We start from the raw sequence: 22,489 nt of genomic DNA, 5'->3' as shown, positions 1-22,489 counted from the left end.
ATTCATATTGTCACAGAACTATGTGGGAAATATGTGAAGACTCAGTAAGCCCAAAGTGGAACTTTGTAAAAATGGGTACATGTTGAGACTGGGCACAGTGGATCTACCCGGAGTACCAGCAAATTTCCTCACAAATGTTAGCATGGTCCTTCAGGCTGATGTTATCAACAAGGTGAGTTCACCGCCACATCAGCTGTAATTTTTGTATTGCCATCCAGAGTGCATCCAGTAACCTGGTTTGGCCACCATAAATAAATGCACTGATGCTCTAGCTCTGGAGGAGACAGGCATCTGCAGCACTGCAGTGTAGGGTACCTTGGGATTCCAGACCCAGTGCTGCTGGATCATCTTCTATCTAGCAGACTGGAAAACAGCAGAAAATAGAGATCAACTGAAGCAGAAAGCTTTTGTTGGAGTGTGTGGTATGTAACTTTTTGTGTCAGAAAGGATTTCTCTGATTCAGTAGAAACAAGACAGACCCAAAGAGAGTGGGGTGTCTGTGCTTCACTCTTTGTCCAGGTGATTTGGACCGTCACCCTTGGGCAGTGATGGGCCTCCTGGGCAGTGTCCAGCTGCGGGAACAGCAAAATGCCACCACTGCCACCAGGCCAGTGTGGCAGCTCATGTTGATGTTTCCTCTACACCACTGCGTGCTTCTGGGCTCAGACTGTTTGCAAAGTGGTACGAACTGTGCCGAGGTACATCCAGCTGGGATTCTGGGTGTGGATAAACGCAGTTCTGCTGGAAGGTCAGGGATGTGTAACCCAGTCTCTCGAGGTGCAGCAGCACAAGGCACTTCTCTGTCACGAGGCTTCGTGCAGCGAACCGTCCGGGCGGGGAGCCGGGGCTCTCCCCGGCGGGAGGGGATGTGCCGCGGTGGCTGCAGGACATGCGGCCAAGCCGCGGCCGGCTGGTCCCTGCCGCCCTCACCGGCGCCGTTCGGGATCGGCTCCGGGCACGGTGCAGCTCAGGACCGCCACCCCCCTGTCCTGTGTGTCGCCCGGCACCGCACGGTCGCTGCAGACCCGCTCACAGGGTCGGGGGTCGCCGGATACGGCGGGATCCCGGCTGACAGGGAGATCCCGGCTGGCAGGGGACCCCGTCTGGCGGAGACCCCGGCCCAGCGGCCGGAGGCGGGGGCGGTGCCGCTGGGGGCGGTGGCATCTCCCCTCTCCTCCCCTGCCCTCCCCTCCGCGCCTCCCCGCCCTCCTCCGGGGCCGCGGCGCTGCCCCCTCCCGCCGGGGATATCCCCGGCCCCTCCCCGGCGGGCGGCGGCCCAATGGAGGTGGGGACGCTGTGCGGGCTGCGGGCGGGCTGGGGGCGCCGCCGAGCCGCGGACGCCGGCGGGCCGGGGCCGCGCTCACTCGGCGGGGAGCCGCGGGCAGAGGCGGGCGGCGCCGGGGCTCGGTGCGGCGGCGGCTGGGATGCGCCGGCCGGGCGGCTCTGGGGGCAGATAGCGTCCCGCGGGGAGGCGGCCGAGTGGGGCCCGGGGCGGCGGCCGCCGGGCAGCGCCATGGCGGCGCAGTGCGACCCGCTGAGCGGGTACCTGCCCCAGCCGCTCTCCGACCCGGGCTCCAACAGCGAGCGCAGCGCCGACTCGCCCGCGCCCGGCTCCGAGGAGGACTCGGCCGGGCCGCCGCGGCCCCTGCACAGCCCCGAGTGGGGCGAGGAGCGATTCCGGGTGGACAGGAAGAAACTGGAGGCCATGCTCCAAGGTGAGGGCGGGAGCGGCGGCGGTGCCCGGGGGGCGCGGGGCGGTGGCGGCGGCCGGGAGGGGCGAGAGGGGGCCCCGGTTCCCGCCGTGCCTTGTCCTGGCTCCCCCTTCCCCGCCGGCACGGGAGCCCCGTCCTGTCAGCCCCTTCCCCGGGCGCTGGACGCGGGCCTGGGTCGGCGGGGGCCCCGTGGGCCGGTCCCTGCTCCGGGCGCTGTCGTGGCCTCTCGGGCCGGGGCTGCTCCCGCTCTGCCGGGGGAAGCGGCTCCTTGTGCCCCCGGAGCGGAGCCGAGCGCCCCGGCCCCGCAGCCCGGGTGGCCAGATGCCGCTTGGGGCCGGGCCGGCCCCGGCGTCGCGGGTGGTGCCGCTGCCCAGCCCCGCCGGGGCTCGTCCCGCGCCGCTGCGGCTCGGAGGGTGCCGGTCCCTCGGAGCTCCGTCTGTGAGAACGGCACGTCCCGCTCGGGCAGGGCGCTGGGGCTCGCGGCTTTCGAGGAACAGCCCAGCGCGCAGGGAGCCGCTGGAGCCGCGCGTCCCGGCCGGGGGAGCGGGGACGGCTCCGCAGAGCTGACAGCGGCCGCCGCTGCCGTGGGACCGGCTCGGCCCTTGGCTCCGCTGTCTGGGTGGTTTTTTTTTTGTTTTGGTGTTTTGTTTTTTTTTTTTTTTTTTTTGGAGGTTTTTTTCTTTCCTTGAGGCTACATATTTTATCCCAGTATGTTTTGAATTATCTGCTCTCAGTGGAAGTTACGTAGGCAGCTTTTGACAAAACAGGAGTAGTAATTGCTGGTTTTGTTGCTAAAGAGCACATGAGTGGGTTTGAACCAGTTGAGGATGCTGCTGAGCGGGGTGATTCCCTCGGGGTGTTCCCAGCGGTCTGGTCTGAGGAGCCTGTGAGAACCGAGGTGAGTTTCAGTGTCAAATCTCAGGGTGTGTCTGGATCAACAAGAAGAGACAGTGGTGGTTTCAAGAGGGCGCTTTTTCCTTTGGAACTACTATTTTGTAAACACTTAATGTTACACTAACATGGTAACTCACATATTTGTGTACGTTTTCAGAACAAACAGACCCTTGACAAATGTTTTACCTGGCGTGTCACAAAGGAGGCGTTTTGGTCACTTACTGGAAGCTTTAGGTGCTCCCTACATGAGCATCCCCTGTCAGGGTACCTGCCTTCCTCCTTGCAGCACTGGAAGGGAGGCTGTGGGAGCGAGCAGGAGCTGGTGAGTTGGGTTGGTCACTGAAGAGCTGCGGTTTGACTTGGTGACTACAATGATTGGAATTTTTTTAATTGAGATGGTCTCTCCTGGGGGTGAGTTAATCTTTAATCAGTTAATACTTTAGCGCTAGTAGAAAAATCTCATTATGTAATGCAGTAAAGAGAAAGGAATTTGGAGAAACAGAGCAGCAACAACTATTTATAAAGATGTGCTCATCAAAAGTGTCTGAAAACCAAAACCACATGGGTATTTCTGTGTAAGAAGTGGTAGATAAGGGTCAAAAGTTAGAGTTCTGTAAGAAGATGAAGGTTGCCTTAACTTTTCCTTTAATAGCCGAATAAATTTCCATTATCTCATCCCTCACGCGGTCCTTTCTTCTACTGCCTGAGGTAGTAAGCATGAAGGGGTAAACAAAACTCCCAAGCAGAAAACAAATACTCTATAGGTTATGTGATGCAGTAGTAGCCAGTGTCAAAATGTAAGACTTTTCTTTGCTCCGTTTTCAAATTTTATTTCTTACCTTTATAAGAAGAATAAAGTAGTAATAAGTATCTGAATGATAGAGCATAGTGAGTAAATACAAGCAGAATACTGCCTGGTTTTTGATGTGAGGTTGCTGTATGCCCTGGCTAGAACACACCTTCTAGGTGATGGTTTGAGGAGAGTTTGTATCAGATAGTTATCCTTCTTGTGGTGGAAAGTTTATGCTGGACTTGGAAATAAGTGGTTTTATGTGAAAATCTGAACTGTCTGGCTTACTGTTAATGAAAAACTACTTATTAGGAAACAAGAACCAAACATAGCAGTTCTTTCTGTGAGAAAACTGAACTGTTTGGTAAACATTGTCACTTTCTGTTAGTGCCCTCTCAGTTTCCTCTCTGTACTTTACAAGTATTTGTCTCATCTCTTGACTTTCAAGAACCTCAAGCACCAAGCAGCTCTTCCAGGGAAGGCGTCGTGGAGCCATATCTGTAACTGGTACCCAGAAATTCAGTCAGCTATGCTGCTGATTACAAGCCAAACTTGATTTTATTTGTTAACTTCTCCCGCCCTCCCCACGTTTTGTTTGTGTCGATCTTTTGGGAGTGAAGCTTTGACTTGCTCTATCAGGAAAGGGACAATGGAAAGGAAGCAGTGTGAACCATCTCCAGGAACAATTTCCAGTTAGATAATTTGTATGGTTATATTCCCTATGTTTTTTAATACCAGATCCTTTACTGGAAGTTCTTAAAATATGCAGAAATTGCATGATAGAAAAGAGACATCTTTTCAATCCAAGTCATGATGAGCAGTTTTCTTATTTCCAAAAGTTAGCTAATTTTTATGCTTTTTTTTAAACTTCAGGCTGGTGTAAATACAGCTGTTTGTTCCTATTAGGTGCTTAAAGGCTCCTCTTTTGCTTTTACCAGCTACTAGATAGCTTGTTTAAAAAGTTACTTTTAAAATTATTAAAAAACTTAGAATATCTTCTAGTAATCACCACACCTTTCTTATAGTATGGAAGAGTGAGAATGCATTGTCTTCAGTTGTCTTTAAAGCCAAGTTTGAAAGAGCATCTGTTGAAGGAACTTATCAGGAAATGTTCTCATTCTTGCTTGGAGGTGCCTCGGTGATTTTTTTTGTGTTTTTTTTGTGGTTTTTTTTTTTTTTTGTTTTTGGTTTTTTTTGTTTTTTGGTCCGTCAACATCTGTTGTTTACTGTACTAATCGTGAAATGTAAGAAAAACTATCTGGGAGAAAGAACATGCAGCAGCTCCATGTTCAGCTCAGTGCTTCTCTTGCTTTTTGCATTGCTGAGTTTTATATGTGCTGCTGCTGTGGTTATTTTCATCTTTCCCACAGTTTGTGGGCAGTTTCCTGAGAGCCAGGGCTGATCCCAGCAAGGCTCACCTGGGAATAGCCGCCTCTGCAGCTCATGAGGGGACTGGGGCACCTTCCTGTGAGATACAGAGTAATTGCACTAAGTGCTGTAGCAACAACTCCGCAGCTGTCTTTAAAAAAGAGGAGGTGCAGGTAGTTTGCTACCAGTTGTATCTGAAGCAGAAATCAAATCTGACTTTAGGTGTTAAAAAATTTTGATAGATTTGAGGATGATTCTGCTACCTTTTTTTTCTCCCCCCACTTTAAAATAATTGTATTGGTATTTCCTGAATGGTTCTGTTTGGAATATCAGAAATTGCAAAAGCTGTGTAAACCCCTTGCAAGTAAGTCCTTGTGCCCATCTTCTCTGTATGACTGTTTTATTACTTGCACATAGATGACTGGAATTCTGTGCCATAAACAAATCTCAGTCTTTACAGTGGGGTGTAAGCTCTCTTATGCCTCATGTCTTCATCAGTTTCTTGGTGAACAGATACTTCTAGAATAATTTTTTTTGGAGGCCAATATGAGTAAACAGATCAACTTTTCTTTTCAGCAGTGACAGAAGATGGTATTTCCTAGCAGCCCAATTAATTACAGCTGCTCTTAACAAATTCTGGTTAATGCTCAGGTGACTTCATATTGTGGGATGATTTACTTAGTGCGTGAGTGTCTGTTACCATAGGAGCTGAATATTATTGTAAAGAGGCAGAACAGTAAACTTAGGAAAGCTGTCCAAAAAGTATCATCTGTCAGCTGATGTTGAAGCAATCAGTAGGCTTAGACAAGTTGGCCATGAACATTAAAAAAACCCAAACCAAAGAAAGCAACACCTTTTTTTGCTTGCGTGGTGTCTCATTCTTGGTTACAAAATGTTATGCCAATCTTGCATTTCAAATAATTCTTTTTCTTTGTCATGTTCTCTAGCAGATGTAGGGGTTTTTTTATGTGGCATGTGTGGTTTAAGCACTCACAGTTAAATACTTTGTGACTTTATAATGCACTATCGCATGATAGTAGTTTGCTAAAAAAACAAATCCATGCTGTTTTTAATAAGAGCCTAAATCTAGCAATGGTGTGTGGGCCCAAATTATATATGGCTCTTTCATTAAAGTACAAAACTCTGCTTCTTAAAATTGTTTTTCTCTGCTCTGTTTTGTATTTTTTTGTGTATCATCTTTCATTTTGAGGACTCCTGAGGGTAATTTTAATTAGGGATCTAAAACTTTATGGGTGGTGGTTTTTTTGTTCTGTGTTTTTATTGGTTTTGTTGGGATTTTTTCCCTTGTGAGGTAATTCAGCATTTGCCTGACTATTTATTGATAAACAAACACATGAAGAAAAGCACATGCCCAGGAAACTCTGAAGAGCACCCGGTTTGCTCTCGAGCTCATCTTACAGAACAGCTTATGTTGCTACCAGGTGAGCACCTTGGAAAACAGCACTGGGTGTAGTGCTGGCTGTGTTGGCTATGTCACAGGTCAGCTGCAGTAGGCCAGAATTAGAGGAATTGTGTGAATTCTAAAAATGATAGTGGATCACTGGTTACTTTCCAGGCAGTAAGGACAAAAGTGCTGTCACCAATTCAGTATGAGCAGTCAGTGCAAGCAGCTCCTTGAGGTGCTTTTGTGTTTAGCTCTGTCCTGCCACTGCAGCATTGAGAGAGCTCTGCCCCATCCTACTCCCTCTGTTTTGGTGCTCTTTGCCTGTCATGGGGAGCTAGAAAAATGCTCAGCTAGTAATTTTCTAGCCAGAACAACCCCTAATTTTCTTGGGGTGAGATGACACGAATATTTAGGTAACTTTTTTTGCACGGTTTAATCCACACGAAATTTACTGTAAATGAGTTGTTAGTTCCTTTGTCTAAAGGTTACCCTGAGACCATTGTCAGATCTTGATTGTACTTATGCAATGCCTCTTTCTGATGCCTGGATGATAACCAGCTTTTGTTTGCTGATCCATCAGGTGAAACTTGTGTTTAAACAAGTTTATTTTCCCTACTTAATGCATAACTGCTGGAAGGTTTACTTTGGTCCTTTTCATAGTCTTCTGCACTCGTTTGTTTCATCTACAGAGAATGATAAATCGATACATGTGGCAGGCAAAGCTTTGGGGAAGTGGAGTGGTGGGGAAAGAAAAGCACTTTTATTGGGATGTGCTAAAGAAGACAGAGATATTCTAAGAAACTCAGGCTTCTGCTGAGTGCCACAAACAATGGTTTTATTAGAGGCTGGACCCCGAGGGTAGGAATTTTGAGCAAGTTGGCTGCTTATCAGGCAGTTGTAATATTCCTGTGATGGTGTCTGTGCAGGGAGGGCAAGTTCCGTGTTAAGTTTATTTTGGGGTTTTATGTTTAATTGGCTAAGCAGGAATTACTGATATTCCCCTGGATTTTTTTGTGTGTTTGTGATGGTGGTAGAAATCTGTACAATAAAACTTAGTGTACTGTGGTCCTTCAAATAATTAGTGTACCTTGCTTGCAGCTGAAGTTAAAAATACTCAGAGTACTGGTGATTTATACTCCTGTTTACAGTTCCCATGTCCCTCTTGGAGATCCAAGGGTTGTGAACTATGTCTTGTCTATGACCAGATTTGTACTGAAATATCTTCCTCTTCATTTTAGTAGGTCCTAACCACAGTTGCTTTTCCTAGAGGAGGAAAATGTTGAGTTTTTCTACTGAATTGTGAGATTTCTGTTGGTGGTTTTATTATAGTTTGTTCCTTGTAATGTGTCAGCATAACCTATACAAGGACATAGTTGTGGGGAAATTGGAACCTTCCTAATAGCATTTACATTTGGTTTTTAACTTATATGTAGCAGGAAAAAAGAATCCAAGTTCTTTGTCAGGTTTTCAAATCCCCAAAGTGCTGAATAGTCTATTTCTACAGAAAATAAATACATGAAATGAATTTGTGTGACTTGTAGTTCTTGCATTCCACTATTAACAATTGTAATAATACCACTTTCTCAAGTTTCAGCGTTCAAGTAGTACAACGGACTATCATGGTTTGGCATGAGCTGCTGAGTTAAGTATTGCTGGCTTGCACATTCCTGTTGGTTATATTGTAATCTTTACCTCCACTGGAAAATATGTCCTATTTTGAGTACTCATTTCAGGCTCTTGGCTTTATGCCTCTCAAACAATGAAACATGCTAGTTTTCTTTAATTTCAAACCTCTGTGTCGAAGAACTAATAGATTTTTAAAAAATATTTTTACAGTGATGACCTTTGCTGTGAAGACTCTTTGGTGACTTTCATGAATTTTGAGCTTAAACTAGTATGACTACATGAGCTGGAGTTCAGCTACAGAAAGCACATACACTAATAAGCTATCTGAAGGAACAAGCACTTGATTTAAGGTTTTATTCTTTAAGATGCTACCTATTAATCAGTGCTCATTTCTAAAATAATTTTGACTTAAGCAATTCAAACCATTCTTTGATCATAGCCTCAGCTCTTGTTCCATATTTGTTTCTTGCCTCTGGCTCAAAGCAGTATGAGTGTATTACATGAGGCAAAGGAACTCTTCATGTTTCGGTGACTTTTATAGCTGATTTATGTAAAGATATCTGCAGTGATATCCTCTTTACTGGAAGAAATAGTTTCATGTTAAATTTCTATTGATGTTTTGAAGGAACACTCCAGAGTGAGAGTCTTATCTCACTAGATAATACAGTCTAAGGAATCTGAGTAATCAACGAGTTCTCTCATGTGTGAAAGCAGGTTTTGGATTTTGGGTGGAAAAACTCTTGATGTCTGTGCAGAAGAAGATGGGTGTGGTGGATAGGGGATTGAAAACAAATCTGTAACTGTGAACACTTAGTGTCTGGATAAGTCACTTGCCTGGCAGCGTAACTTCATGTAATTTTTGTGCTGCAAGCCAGATTTCATGGAGAGGTTGATGGGCATGTAGCAGCACTGTTCTGTCCTAGCTGTTCTCCTGCTGTGCAGCTCTGCTGAAGTAATAGACACCAGGGCACAGAAACTGGGAAGGCACACCACAGGCGTGTGCCTGCAGGACTGTTCAGGAGAACCTTTACTGGGAAGCACGAGCGTGGTACATCCTTGAAGCTCCTGATGGGGATGCAGGGGTAGCAGAGAGCTGGAACTGCAGGCCTGCAATCTCCCTGAGGCTGGAGAGGTGTGATGTGATAGCTCTGGGGTCTGGAGTCCTTCAGTGACAGGGTCTGTAGGGTGCACAGAGTGGGGTGCTGAGGAGGAGGTGTTGCCCTTTTATGTGGGGGAGTGGCAGGATTGCAGGGAGCTCTGCCTTGGAGCACTCCACCAGCCATTTGAGAGTGCAGGCTCAGGAGTGCTGGGTGGTTGTGCAGGTGGCTGCTACATTGGGAAGAAGCAGCACATGAGGCCTTCAAACAGCTGGAGGGAGGCTCCTGTTTGCTGTTGATCCCCATGGAGGAGTTTAACCCCTCTGTTCTTTGCTGGGACTAGAGTGTGGCAGCACACCAGCCATGTAGGAGGTTTCTGGAATGCTTTTGTGACAGCTTCCTGCAGGTGATCAAGGAAGTGACAGCAGGAACTGGTTTGCTGGGCTTTTGCCTTACTTGCAATGAAAAATTAATCATGAATGTGAAGATGGAGGGCAGCCATTCAGAGGGACCCTAGTAAGCTGAAGAAATGGCCCAAAGATTCCATGAGGTTCAGCAAAAGGGAACATGAAGTGCTGCACCAGGGGGAAAACTGTCACAGGTTGGGGCCTGACAAGCTGTGCAGCTCTGGTGAGACACATCAGGAGTGCTGGGTCCAGCCCTGGTTTCCCCGGTGGCAGAGAGACATGAGCATTCTGGAACAAATCCAGCAAAGGGCCACAACACTACTGAGGGACCGGAGAACTGACACAGGAGGGGAGGCTGAGACATCTGGGATTGTTCAGCTTTAATCTTGAGAAGGCGCAGGGAACACCGTATGCGTTGTGTGTCAGAGCATATAAGCAGATGGAGCCAGAGTCTTCTCAGTGGTGCCTAATGACAGGACAAGCAGAAAAAAGATGTCATTTTATGGCTTTTCCTCTTTTTCTGAAAAGGAAATAATCCATAAAATCTGGAGGCTTTCCAGTTTTTGCAGTGTTCAGTGCTGAAGTGAGGTCACTGCTGTCTTTTTTTGGACAGCAAAGGATTTAAAGAATTCTTAACTACAATTTCAATTGTCAAGTTAAAATACTAAATCTGAGATTGGACTGTAATATTAAAGCACAGTGTTTATTAATGTTAGATATTGGAGATGACTAAAAATACATTTTTAGGTAAATCCTTGATCAGTCAGCAGCATTAAAAATAGCCGTTTGCAGCTTGAAGCATTCTCCATAGTTGATAAAATTGTGATTGAGTTAGGGGTCAATTTGCCTTCCTGAGGGCATTGAAAAACATCTGCTGGGAATACTGGTCTGTACACCCCACCTGTGGCAGCCCAGGTAGGATTTGGTTGTGCTGGCCCCCAGGAAGATCCCTGCAGTCCCCAGGAAGGCAAGATGATGGCTGGGTCAGGCAGCTGCTGCCAGGGCAGGTCTTGGCTCTCATGCACACGAGGGGTGCTGGGGGCTGTGTCTGGCTGCAGATTGTGGTGTTGGGGTGCTCTGGCCCACAGGAGCACAACTGGATTGTCCCTCCAGCCTGGCTGGGTGAGCTGGGACACAGATCTGCTGCTGCTTCGCTGCTGTCAGACAGCCTTTGAGATGATAGTCCTACAGGGATGTAGCTGTGGTTATCTCTGTGAGCCTCCCACCTGCTGGAGGTTTTGCTGAGGCTCCGTCAAGGCTGGCTCCAGGGATGGGATAAAGTAACTGGGCGCTCAGGGGCCGAGCAGTGGGAGCTGGCCGTGGGCTGCATGGCCTAGCTGCTTCCAGGGGTGCAGTTCAGGGATGCCGCGCTCTGGGTTACACCACATCCTCCTAAGCTTTGTGTTCTTGCTGGTGGTATGTGAGCAAGCTGTGAAAACAGGACCTGGGAGTGCAGCTGGGGTTGGAGCACAGTCCTGTTATCTCTACTGCTTGGATTCCGCTGTGTAAACCACAGAAGGACATGTTGCTCAATTTATCCTTCCTGGAAGTGTCTTCCTTGCACATGTGAGTGACGGCAAACAGGAGGTAACTTGTTTCTTAGGTTTCTTTCCCTTCGAGGGTGAAAGGTTTTAAAAAAATACATTTATAAATGTATCACTAGTGGTGAGAAAGACAATAATAGATGATGCATTTAAAAGGCATGAGATTTCCAGTCATTCTGACTGCCTCCCAAATGGCCAGCTGCCAGCAGCTGTGTCTTGAATTTGGCATCTTGAGATCAACAGTTTATAAATGCTGTGGAGTAAAGCTCCTTTTTTATTGCTTAGTTTTTTTTTTTTTTAATTGCCTAGGTTGATATGTCCTAGAACTTTAAACACTAGATTTTGGCCCATTCCTTTAGGGGCTGTGAGCTTCTGGGGCACACTGGTTGCTGGAGGAGGTTCTTTCCAGGACATCCACACAATCTGCCATCTGAAGATGTAGTTAGCCCTTGATAAGTGATAGTTTTGGATGCAGCTAAATGTTTTAGCTGTTACCATTTCTAGAAGGGCTCAAATGCAGCCTGGTAGAAATTTTACTGGGTTGGAAGGAATATTCTCTGGTTTGCTGCTTTGAGACTTTGAAAAAATTGCATTTCTTTGCCCCATTTGATTTGACTGCTGAGCCTTTTCCCAGAGGTAGGAAGCTGGTCAGTGTAGCTGGTACCAGCCACAAGGCAGCTGCATTCCCCATTCTGATGTAATTCCAGGGCTTGCCTGGCATGTAAAGGTTGCAATAAACCTTGTGAAAAATACTCCTTATGTATAAAATTTGATAAACTTGTATGGAGGAGCTTTTTCTCAAATATCGATGTATGAAAATAGTGAGTCCCCATTCCTCTTTTGACTTTTTGCTTCTTGGGAACATGTGTAGCTGCAAGTGAGGCAGGAGCCATCCATTTTCCATTTGCTAAACTTCTCTGCAGGCCAGGCCTGGGAGGCTTTGCAAAATCTTGGTTCCATTTTCCCCTAAAACTGTGTGATATGAATCAAGTCTGTAAGAATGGTTTTTGAGGAAAAATAAGCAGCAATCATTGTGCTTGTGTGGTTATTGTCAGGCTTGCAGTATGTAGATGCTGAGGAATGTTTATGATACTGGGATTTTATAGGTACTTCTTTTCCCTCATCTCATAGAAAAGTTTTTCTGGTTGGTTGGTTTGTTTTTCCTGTGTACCTGCCCAATGTGTTAAGAAGCTATGGGTTGATAATTCTTTTACCTCTTTCAGCCCTTCTCTACAGCTTTTTAACCTGCAAAAATAACTTCTATTTGTGGGAGTTATAATGGCATAGAATTTTGATTTGGCTGCTAAGATATTACAGAGGTTTTGAAAACAAAAAACTGTAAATAAGAGTGCCAAGGAAAGAAAAAACAAAGCCTCATTCCAGATCATTCAAGTGAAATATATCTGCAAGTTCAAATTATGTACTTAAAAAGATAGAGCTATGTGTTTTCTCACTTACTTGGCACAAAGTCTGTGTAAAAGCTTGAATGATTGTCCATACAAGTGATGAGATGACAAGCAGAACAAACCCATAATACCTTTCTGCTGCTTGTGGAACAGCTCAGATCATGGGCTTCATCTGTTTAAACTTGCTTCTTGGAAAGGAATTGTGCTAGATTTCCTTGTGAGGAGAACTTGCAATGTTTTTATAATCAAGCTGAGCTAAATGGTCTCCAGTACAACATATCTGAAAATCAGTATTAAGCCAAGTAAATCTGGTCTGAAAGAAGCAATATTAAAAGATAACTGGAGAGAGAAGTTGGTAACACTAATGATTTATCCTGTTGTTTTGAAGTGCTGCTTTTGTTTTCTGGAACATGTACTTGTGTCTGTGCTGTTCTTAGCTCACACATCACAGAGTGGGTCAGGAAAGGAGCACAGGGGATCACTGGCCTTGCCTCCCTGTTCATCCTGGAGCACATGGCACAGAAGTGTGTCCAGCTGGGTCTGGAACATCTCCAGGGAGGGAGGCTGCACACCCTCTCTGGGCAGGCTGTCCCAGTGCTCGGTCACTGCACAGTAAGGAAGTTCTTCCTCATGTGCAGATGGAACTTCTGGGCATCAGCTTCTGCCATTGTCTCTGTTCTACCTTGCTGTATAAACATTTACATTTTTTGTTTTGGTAGTCTAAGGTTTCGTAGTGAGGTTGCCACATATTCCAAAGTTTTAACTAGATTTTCACCTCTTCCTTTTTTGTTTATAAAACATTTTTTTTAATTCTACGTACAGGTGATGATTTTTTTTTTTTTTTTTACAATTTAAGCAAACTTTGGTTTGGGGAATCTGTGTTACCACTCTGAATTAGTGGTTTAACCTTTAAGTGTGCCTTTTACCTTCTTGCCAATCACTTTGTGTGAATGGAGGGCTTTGATTATGTCTATTTTCATTGGCTCTGTTCAGTCTGTGCCTGCAATAAATTTATGGCAGTTGAATATACAGGATTGGTAACTTAAGACCAAGCATCTTGAGAGATGGAAAAATGAAATTCATAATTCCAAAATAAATATGAAGTCCATTATAAGTGATGCAGTGAAACATTTTAGTTACATTGATGTCTTCTGAAGATATTCCCCATGTTTTTTATGGTGGGACTGTGTTCCTTGAAGGTGTATAAACTGGGATGCAGAGTAATTAAACCAGGATCTTTGTTGTAAAGGAGTTCCTGTGCAGAGTATTACACTGTGGTACGGAGCCATGATGAGCCTTGTGCTGTACAGAAAGGGGTTAAAATCACCTGTATTTAAAACCATGTCTCTGTGTGTGTAATACTTACATTTAAATGGAAAAACACACATGTATTTATGTGTAATTGTAATGAAGGCTACATTCACATGTCACCCTTGCTAGGATATGGAAATCCTTATCATCAAAGGAACATGAGACTTGGTGTCCCTTTGTCAGGATGTGGAAGTACATCCGTGGGTGAGAAGTGCTATAGAGTGGTGAAATATGAAATTACATTAGATGGCCTTTGTTTATATGCAGCTGGAGCAGTTAAAATAGCATTGATTTAAAGAGTCTGGATGTGGAATACATTTTTAAAATACTGTTTTATATAGTGGAAAAGAATTCTGGTATGTCTTTAGTTTTTTAGTTAAACAAACACAAGTGCTGTTTTTCCTTAGTAAATTTACTTCCGAAGCATGTATAAAATCGTGGATAAGAGAGGATCTGTTTCTAATCTGTTCCATGTGCAGAAACAGTGAATAAATTTGATCAAATCTTTAGTTCTTTATTAGCAATTCCTTTTTGAAATAAGAACATATTCTGCAGAATTTTTTCTTCCTCTGTGTGGAAGACATTACCATCATTAGAGTGTGGAATACATGGACTCTCAATATGTGTGAAATTTTTCAATGCACTAAACAATTGAACATGTAATGATATTTTCTGGGTTGCTTAGCAGCACTCAGGTTTTTTACTTTAAGTGGTCTTCAGTGACATCTTTAGATTGTTCAGAGACTTGGCAGAAATAAAAAAAAGTCATTCCCATGTTTGAGACATGAGGAATCGTTTAAGCTGTGGAAAAAAAAAAAAGAGTAGGGTATTGCAAAGTTTTGCATCTATTTAAACATTTACAAAACTTTATATTCTGTGTTCTTGTAACTGTTTGGGGGAATTGAGTGCTAGAAGATTATTCTGCTGGATTTTAAGTATAGTTTTAGGTGTTTATCACCTGAAAGATGCAAACTTAGACAACAGATAAATTTTGCCTGACTGAAGTTTCTTATAAATTGGTTTATATGTCATTGGAATTATATTTTCTGTGTTTATATAGAGAGCTGAGGGTTACTGGTGTTTTGACTTGAAACTATAATACAAATCAATTAAAATGTAAAATGCTAGTATATTTTTTTCCTTAGAGGATATCAGCTGCATATTTGCAGGAGTCTTTTCATTGGGTGTCTCTCCTGTATCACTGCAGAGCTTCTGTTGGCACTGCCTTCCCTCTAGGCTTGAATAGCCAGCGGAGAGTTGGAGACTGCTTTTAATAATGTGTTAAAGAATTAAGTGCAGTCAGCTTCGTGCTACAGCTCTATGCCGCCTGAGGCTGCTTCTGGTGTCTCTCTTCCCTGCTCCTGCTTTCTGCATTGCGTGAGTGGAAGGAATGTTCGTCCTCCGAGCGGAGCAGCGGCTCGGGTCTGCCGCGGCTGGGCTGAGCACTGAGCGAGGCGCGGGAGCGGCGAGCGGCTGCGTGGAAGGAAAGAGACCCAGCGGCCCGTGCAGGATGGCCAGAGCCGAGGGTTCGAGCAGGGCAGCACAGCCAAGTCTTTCAGACACATAGGAAATTTCAGAGTGGGAAATCTCGGGACCCGAGAGGCGAAGGGAGACGTGACTAAGAGGATTGTTGAAGTCCAGTAGCTTTGGATGTGCACAGGAAGGATCTCCCCATGCATTGCACGGCAGCCAGGCACGCTGGCGGGAGAGGAGCTGCTCAGTGCTCCTGTTCAGCCTCTCTCCTGCTCTCGTTCTTTTTGCAGTGTTTTATGGGAGGAGAGGAGGAGGAACCACTCACCAGCTCTGTTCTGCCCCCTCCCAGCAGCGTGATGGGTCGAGATCGCTTGAAGCGCGTTCAGCATTTCTGCACCTGGTACCCAGACTTTGGGCTGCTCTGCTTCGTGGGAGTGAGAGCAGGCTGGGAAAGCTGGGAGCCTGCAGGGGCTGGATGAACACAGCCTTTTTCCATCCTCTCCTAACTGCCCTTTCAGATGGAGCACAGATCATTGATGAGCATTGCACTTGAGTGTAGGCTTTGGTGCAGATGCTTTGCTATGTACCTACCCAGGATGGGTTCTTTCTGTGTAATGTATGTCCCGAAACAGCTACTCTGGTTCCTCAGGCCTGCCTCACTGGAATGGAGGCAGTGGCAGGATGGTTGGGATGTTTGGTATTTGGGTGCATTTTGTTTGCTGCAATAAGGCAGGCTCAGATGCTGCAGTGCATGTTGACGTCCATGTTAAAGATGTGAACTGGAAGACCATGGTGTGGAGCTGCTGGTCAGCATGGATTTGCATTTTTCTGAAGAGAAGAGCCACAGCCATAAAAGAATGTTTGCAATCTTCTGGATAACAGTAGAGACTTTAGGAGTGTAGTCACTTTGTAAGGGATTGGTGTTGTGCTTGCAAATGATTAAAAAATAATTGGGGGAATATACGTATTTGTAAAGTAGATCAGTGTTACCTGGTAGTGTGAAGTTAATGGTAAACTGATAGATGGAGCTTCTCATTCTGAAACACTTGAAAGTCCTTAATATTTAGCACTTTGTTGTAATGTAACCTTTCTTCCACCATTTTAATAATCAAAGGAGTAAGAATATGCTCTTAATGTCTGAGTAATTTTATATCTCGTAAAAGAGTTTAACATCAGCCCAAGAGAAAACATGGTTCTCTAATTATATAATATAATTATCTTTGTGGTCTCTTGTGATTCCCAAGTGATGTTGTCTTCTCAAGCATTCTGCTCTTGGGCTGTATTTCTTTTACTACAGAAATACAAAGTCAATTTCTCTTTTGAGGTAGTCCGTGATTTAAACCTTATTGAATTTAAAGGGAAAGTATCTCAAAGTTTTTAAGGACAGAAGTAGAGGTGAGGAGGGTGTTTAGGAGGAAAACACCTTTTTGTATAAGTTAAATAACTCCTAATTCACTTTTTTAAAATGTGCTCTAATGACACTTGTTTGTTCTTCTGTAAGTGGTGGTTAGTGCTGCAGGTGGATCCCAGGTCGGCTCCTTTTGTTCAAATACAGACTGGTTTGGAATGTTTCTGCCAGGAACTGGTTAATTACTGCCATATACAGATTGAAGTGGACTGAACACCTTGGGGACTGGTGCTTGAGCTGTCTCAGCTCCCTGGTGCTATTTCTTCAGCAATGGAAGAATAGTTCCCTTTCTGGAGAAACCTCTCTGATCTCTGGGCAAGTGGGCTCCATGTAGGCATAGTGAGAGCTGCTTAACATTTCACTATGACAGCTTAGGCAACAGAAATTGATTTGCTTTTCTTTTCTAAAACAAAGTTTTTCTTCTGACATCTTAAATTTGGTGATTATTTTTCATTAGGTTACAGAAAAGATTTATATCAGTTTCTGCAAATCGGATTTGCCAAGGCTGTGGGTTTGTGGTAGCCAAGTGGTCTCATGATTTCAGGGTAGCAACTTAAAGAGCTGAAAAGTATTTTATGGTGAAATCCAGTTGAGCTGTAACAGAATACCCAAATTCAACCAAAATCAAAACAGAAGAAAAAATGCAAACAGGAAACGTGGCTTTTTTTGGCAGTCTTAATAATAATGGCTTATGACCTCCAGAAAAGGACACCCTCCAGACTTTCACCTCTGTTAATTCTACATGGTTTGGCTTTTTTTTTTTAATTATGCATGGTTGAGATAGGCAGAGACTTTCAGAGTTTAGTGAGTTTCTTCGACTGTAACTTCTGGTTGTTACAATGTCCTTTCCTCCACAAGAGTAATTTATAAACTTCCATGCTTGTCTTTACAGAGCAATCTACTGGTCTCCATATCACTTAATTAGTGCTAATTGTATGCAATGCCTCATGGTTTTTAGTAATGTGCCAAAAAAAAGCAAACAATAGCCAAATTCTGTTTTAAAGGAACAGCTCAAATAGTTGAAATAGCACTGTTAAAAAAACAGCATGAAGGAAGAAGCATAAATTAAGGGATAAAGTCATTGTTGGCTCAGTAGGAAGCACAGTACTGTCATGTTTATCTCAAGAACAGCGTGAATTGTGAAGATTGGATCCACATCTGATGGGTCATACTTGTACTATGGCATCTATGCAATAAACTACATGGAGTTGATATTTCTATATTATTTTTGAGCTCAAGATTAAGTCCTATTGATGGTGGTATGTATTGTCTTTAGAGTAAATAAGGTGTATGTATTTATAATTTTATTTATTTATAGTTTTTAAAAATATCTGGATTTCAGTATCAGGAGGTGGTGATTGAATCTTGGGCTTCCATTTCTCTGAGTATGTGGATTTGACTTTTCAACTGCAATGACAGGCTTGGTATCAAAATCACCCACAGTGTCTGCAAATTTAGGAACTTGGAAAATTCCTAGGGATTAATTGCAACTCTAGGAAGACCCAGTTAAATAAAGTCAATAGTAGGAGGCTTTGCTTAATACTTATCATGTGTGGGTAGGGCTGTGTTGGCCATTTTTCTGCAGGAGGCATAATGCAGTTTATTCTGAGTGGACGCTTGCACTGTGGGGAGGATTTTTCTGAGCTGGAAATGCCCATTTTCCCTGGTGGTGTTTGTGTGTGCTGTGTGACAGCAGGGCTGAGCATGGCTGCAGTGCTCTCTGTGGGGACTCATTCTTACCCTTACTCAATGCATTTGTGATTTAAGATCCCTGACTCCACCAGTATAATGTAGTGTTTAACCTCCTTCCTCTTTCAGTGCAGTTTACTCTGCTTAAAGACCCCTGAAACATGAACTTTACAACCATTCAGCAGAGGAACTAGAACAGCAATTCCTCAATTTTTACCTTTTCTGCTTGGTTTTCAAGCTAATCCATTTTAACTGCAGGAGAAATGTAATTTTTCTGTTGGCTGCTTTGCACTGCACAAAGCTTTGGTTCACGTTGTGGAACATCTTGAAATCTATATAATTGTAATGGAAGAAGAATGTTTGGAATCTTTTGTGGACAAGTTTTTTTTTTAAAGCAGAGCTTTCTGGATGGCGAAGAGCAAAGGCTGTCTTGGCTTTTTAAACTTCTCTGTTCCTCAGTAGCAGGCATTTTCATGTTTAAGGGCTCCATGATCTATCCTCTCCCTCCTTTTTCAGGAAAATAATTGTTGGGTTGGCAGTTTTGAGTAAAATACTTAGCCTTAATTTTTCAGTTTTCAGCTGGTGGTACAGCTTTGTTTTTATTTTTCTCCTGGATGGCTTTGTGGCTTATTCAGCATTATTCCAGGCTTTGCATAGTTCTTGCAAACCTGTGGGACTGCTGACCTGGCTTTTTGGATCCTGAGTTGCTCTGTGTGATTAAAAAAGCCAAAATAAAGGTCAGAGGCTCGCTATATTGAGAACAGCATGGTTTAAGAGGTTGTTCTGTGGAGGAGTTTTTTGTTAAATTGTAAGAGGAAGAAGCATTAGACATTACTTTGGGTTTGTTATGTATATTATATGTTTACTTTTTTTAGAATTTACAGACTTTCCGAGAAGTCTAAATCTCACCCAATATGTGAAAAACCTCTTTCCTAAGGGCTTGATAAAGCTTTTAGGAAGTAATAGGAGGACTTGGAAAATGACAGTTTTTTCTGTGATTGTGATACTTGCCTGCATGCATTGCAGTTTGGTGTTGAAAAATTACATGGCTTGAAATAGTCATCAGAGAGAAAGTGAGGCTGAGTTACAGCATGTTCACCTCTTACACAAACTGTGTGATTTTTATTGGGGCTGTTTTTTTCCTGCTATTCATTCATTGTTCATCATCTACTCCTATTACACATTTTGATAGAGAATGAAAACCTAAAGCAATTTTTTTCAATATTTCTTAACTGGCTCTGCTTAGGACTAGAACAAGGCTTTGTTGGATCCTTCATTTTTGTTTTTAAAATTAACTACTAGCTGATGTTTACTGGAAACAGTAGCCAAATGTGGGCACATAAGGGGCATTGACCAATCTGTGCTCCAGGGTGGAGATTGTTTTTCACTGAAATACAAGGCTAAGATCCCCTTGGCTGTCAAGTGGCAGCAGTGCCATTATATTTTAACTCTGCAACAAAACTGAGTGCTTGAGGCTTGGTTTATTGTTAATTCTGTTGAACATAAAACACTCAAGTGGTTAGTTTTTGGTTGAAGAAACAACTGATGGCTACTGCAAACACACATACAGTAATTTTTTTTATCGATGGGTTACTCGTTTCTTTCACAGAAAGCTGACCCCAGTACATGCTTATTTATGTCTGGGAATGCTGACTTGGAGCTACTTCCCCCTGCTCTCAAGTGGACTGTATTTCCTTAGGAAGGTTTGTAGTTCAAAGCCCCCTTGCCTGCTGGAAACCAAACTGTTGTTTGAGTAAGAAATCACGCGTTTGCGCGGCGTTCTTGTTTTCCCACATACCAGCATGCAGATGTGGTTATTGTAAATTAAAAATACCCTGGTTGTAGAACTGAATTGGAAGTACCTTATGTATGTGCCTGCTTGTGCTTTACCTCATGTGAGTCACACAGTTAAAGATTTCTCAGGAGCAATCATGGCTCCATAAATAATATTCCCTGTATTGGCTGTCTGTATCACTCACAGCTAGAATTATTCTCAAGAGCAATCCCTTCTAGTGTTCCCTGTGTATGGCTCTTGCCTATGCAAGACCTGTTAAAGACCTTTGGATAGTATTTTTGCTTTTGCCAGGCTTCCTTGATACCTAAGTTGATGTTTTATGCTATTTATTTCTTGGTCTTTTTGAAAAGAACCTCATCAATACTTCTGTACCTCTTTAGTAAAAGCTTGCTTTCCTGTCTAACTTACCTGCTGCCATAGCAATCTAATCATTATCTAATTATCAGATGACACTTTGCTAAGATGTTTTTTGTCCAAAAACTGGCTGTGGTTTTATTCACTATCAAGTCCTGAGAGTGACATGCTCCTTGATTATAAAAGGTATTTTGCTAAGTGTACCATGTCAGCTCTGCCTCAATGGATCTGGATGCGTGCATTAATTATGTTGGTTAATTAATGCGTGCATTAATTATGTTGGTTCTCCAAAGAACACAAATTTCCAGGTAACAGGGCAAATAGCAAGGTTTGAAAGTAGACTTGCTCTTTCTCTTTGGTTCACTGACATTCCTTCCACATTACTAAGCTTTCCATGTCACTTAAAAAGTGAGTGTTTTGGCAAAAGCTTTATGAAAGCATGAAACACATGGGCAATATTTATAAAAACTGAGATATTTTGCAAGTGTAACATGTTGAGAGATGTTACACAATGCTTAGCCCATAGTGGTTTCTATGAATAGTGGTAATGTCATTCTGTGTTTGGTGATAAAGAATTGGTTTAGTATTTGTTACTGGAAAAGGAGTTGATTTTTGACGTAATGCAGAAAAAAAATTGACATAAACTTTTACAGAAAAGATTCAAATTGAGTAGTGCTGAGCAAAAATGGTAAAACAGTCCTGAAAGCAGTATTGCATTAAATCAGCTACACTAACGTCTTGCTACTTAAGGCTCTTTTTTTTTTTGTAAAAATATGGTATTTCTTGAGCTAAAGCCCTCACGCAGGAACTAGAGTCAGAAGTGGGCCAACTATTAGTTCCTTACTTGTTATTGTTTGTTTTTCTAGATTTTGGCAGAAATTGCACATTCTTTGTTTTAATTTTTCACTTCCCCACACTTGACATTTCATATCCTTTAAGTTTACAAGTTTCTTTCCAGTTTATTTTGCGTGAAGTTAAAGGGTTTTGTATTGTATCAGCTCTTCTAAGCAGGACTTTCCTGAGTTTTGAACATAAAAAAGGGGAATTTAATATCAGAAATAGTCAAGGTTTCTAGATAAATGAGTAGTGTAACTCAGAATTACCGTTGTCTAACCACAAAACAATGTGTTCTTGTTTACTTGTGGTCATTAATTTTGCTTAAGCATTTCCTGCACTGTATCACAAGGTTGTGTAAATGCAGCTTTGTAGAGTTTTCCTGACTTATATATTTCTTGTAAACAGCAGTTGTAGAAATAGCGTTGACTCCATAAAAATACAAATTAGATAGCAGGGGGCCAGATGCAGGTCTTTGAGACTGTACACTGTAGTCAGTGATTTGCTTGTGCTTGAGAAGAAAGGAATCTTAGGATTTGAGGAACATATTTTAGGCCTGTTTGTGTAGGCAACATAACTTCAGCTCTCTACTTCCTGCCTGGTCCTTAAACGCCTCGCTCGGTTTCATAAGGTTTGAATAAAAGGTTCAGCAGCCCACAAAGGCCGTCTTTCAAGTCTTGGGGCACACACTCCCAAGTGATGTTTATTTAGGGTTAGTCTAATGCCCACAGCAGTGTTGGGATAGGTTTGAGCAGTCCAGGCCTCTACTGGGGGTTTCACCCCTCTGTGGGGTTTCTTCCTGAGTGCTGAAAAGTGCAAATGAAGATTCCTCTCGCCTCCCAAGGGTAGCAGTTCAAAGGTGTTGCCAGAACTTTGCAGACCCTTGGGAGAGTTTCAGCTACCCTATGGCAGGACCTTGCCTCTAGGAGGTGGCAATCACAAGGAATCCAGTGGTTAATGCAGCTGGATTTCTAAAGACTCATCTCTTAAGAGCCTTTGGGTGGTGGGAGCTTTGCATTTCTATACATCTCCCCTATAGCCAGAAGACACAGCTTGGAAACCAAGAAAAATTAATTTGAGCATGTTAATTTATATGAAAGCATGGCCCAAAAATCCATACAGGATTTGATGGCTGAGCTATAAAGTTGTTGATAATCTTTATCCCTGTAAGATGTTAATTTATTTTTATTTAAGTACTGCAAAATTTGCATCCTTGACTAATTTTGTTTTCCTGATAAAAGTCCGAACTTGGGAGGAGTCACCATGTGAAGAGGGCTAACAGTCCAGATCAGTGCTTTAAGATGAAGGGGCAGTTAAAACTTCTCTCCCTGTGTAGCCTTTAGTGATGTGTGCTTCCAGCATGTCTGTGTTCAATT

General features: G+C 43.4%; 1 protein-coding gene across 2 annotated transcripts in view; it reads left to right on the top strand.

The window, feature by feature from the left end:
- Positions 1-1,360: 1,360 nt before the first annotated feature.
- Positions 1,361-22,489, top strand: part of BICC1 (BicC family RNA binding protein 1) — a 90,432-nt gene continuing 69,303 nt past the window's right edge. Inside the window, exon 1 of one of the 2 annotated variants that reach the window (XM_068197169.1) lies at positions 1,361-1,715. In XM_068197169.1, the coding sequence (XP_068053270.1) occupies positions 1,514-1,715 (202 nt within the window). In that variant the 5' untranslated portion in view covers positions 1,361-1,513. Of the gene's footprint in view, positions 1,716-2,986; positions 3,018-22,489 lie in introns of those variants that run through there. The other variant, XM_068197170.1, reaches the window with a different exon arrangement.

The sequence above is a fragment of the Anomalospiza imberbis genome, chromosome 8, assembly GCF_031753505.1.
Source record: "Anomalospiza imberbis isolate Cuckoo-Finch-1a 21T00152 chromosome 8, ASM3175350v1, whole genome shotgun sequence".
NCBI classification, from domain to species: Eukaryota; Metazoa; Chordata; class Aves; order Passeriformes; family Viduidae; genus Anomalospiza; species Anomalospiza imberbis.
The sequence above is the reverse complement of the archived record's forward strand: the minus strand, read 5'-3'. Positions and strand labels throughout refer to the sequence as shown.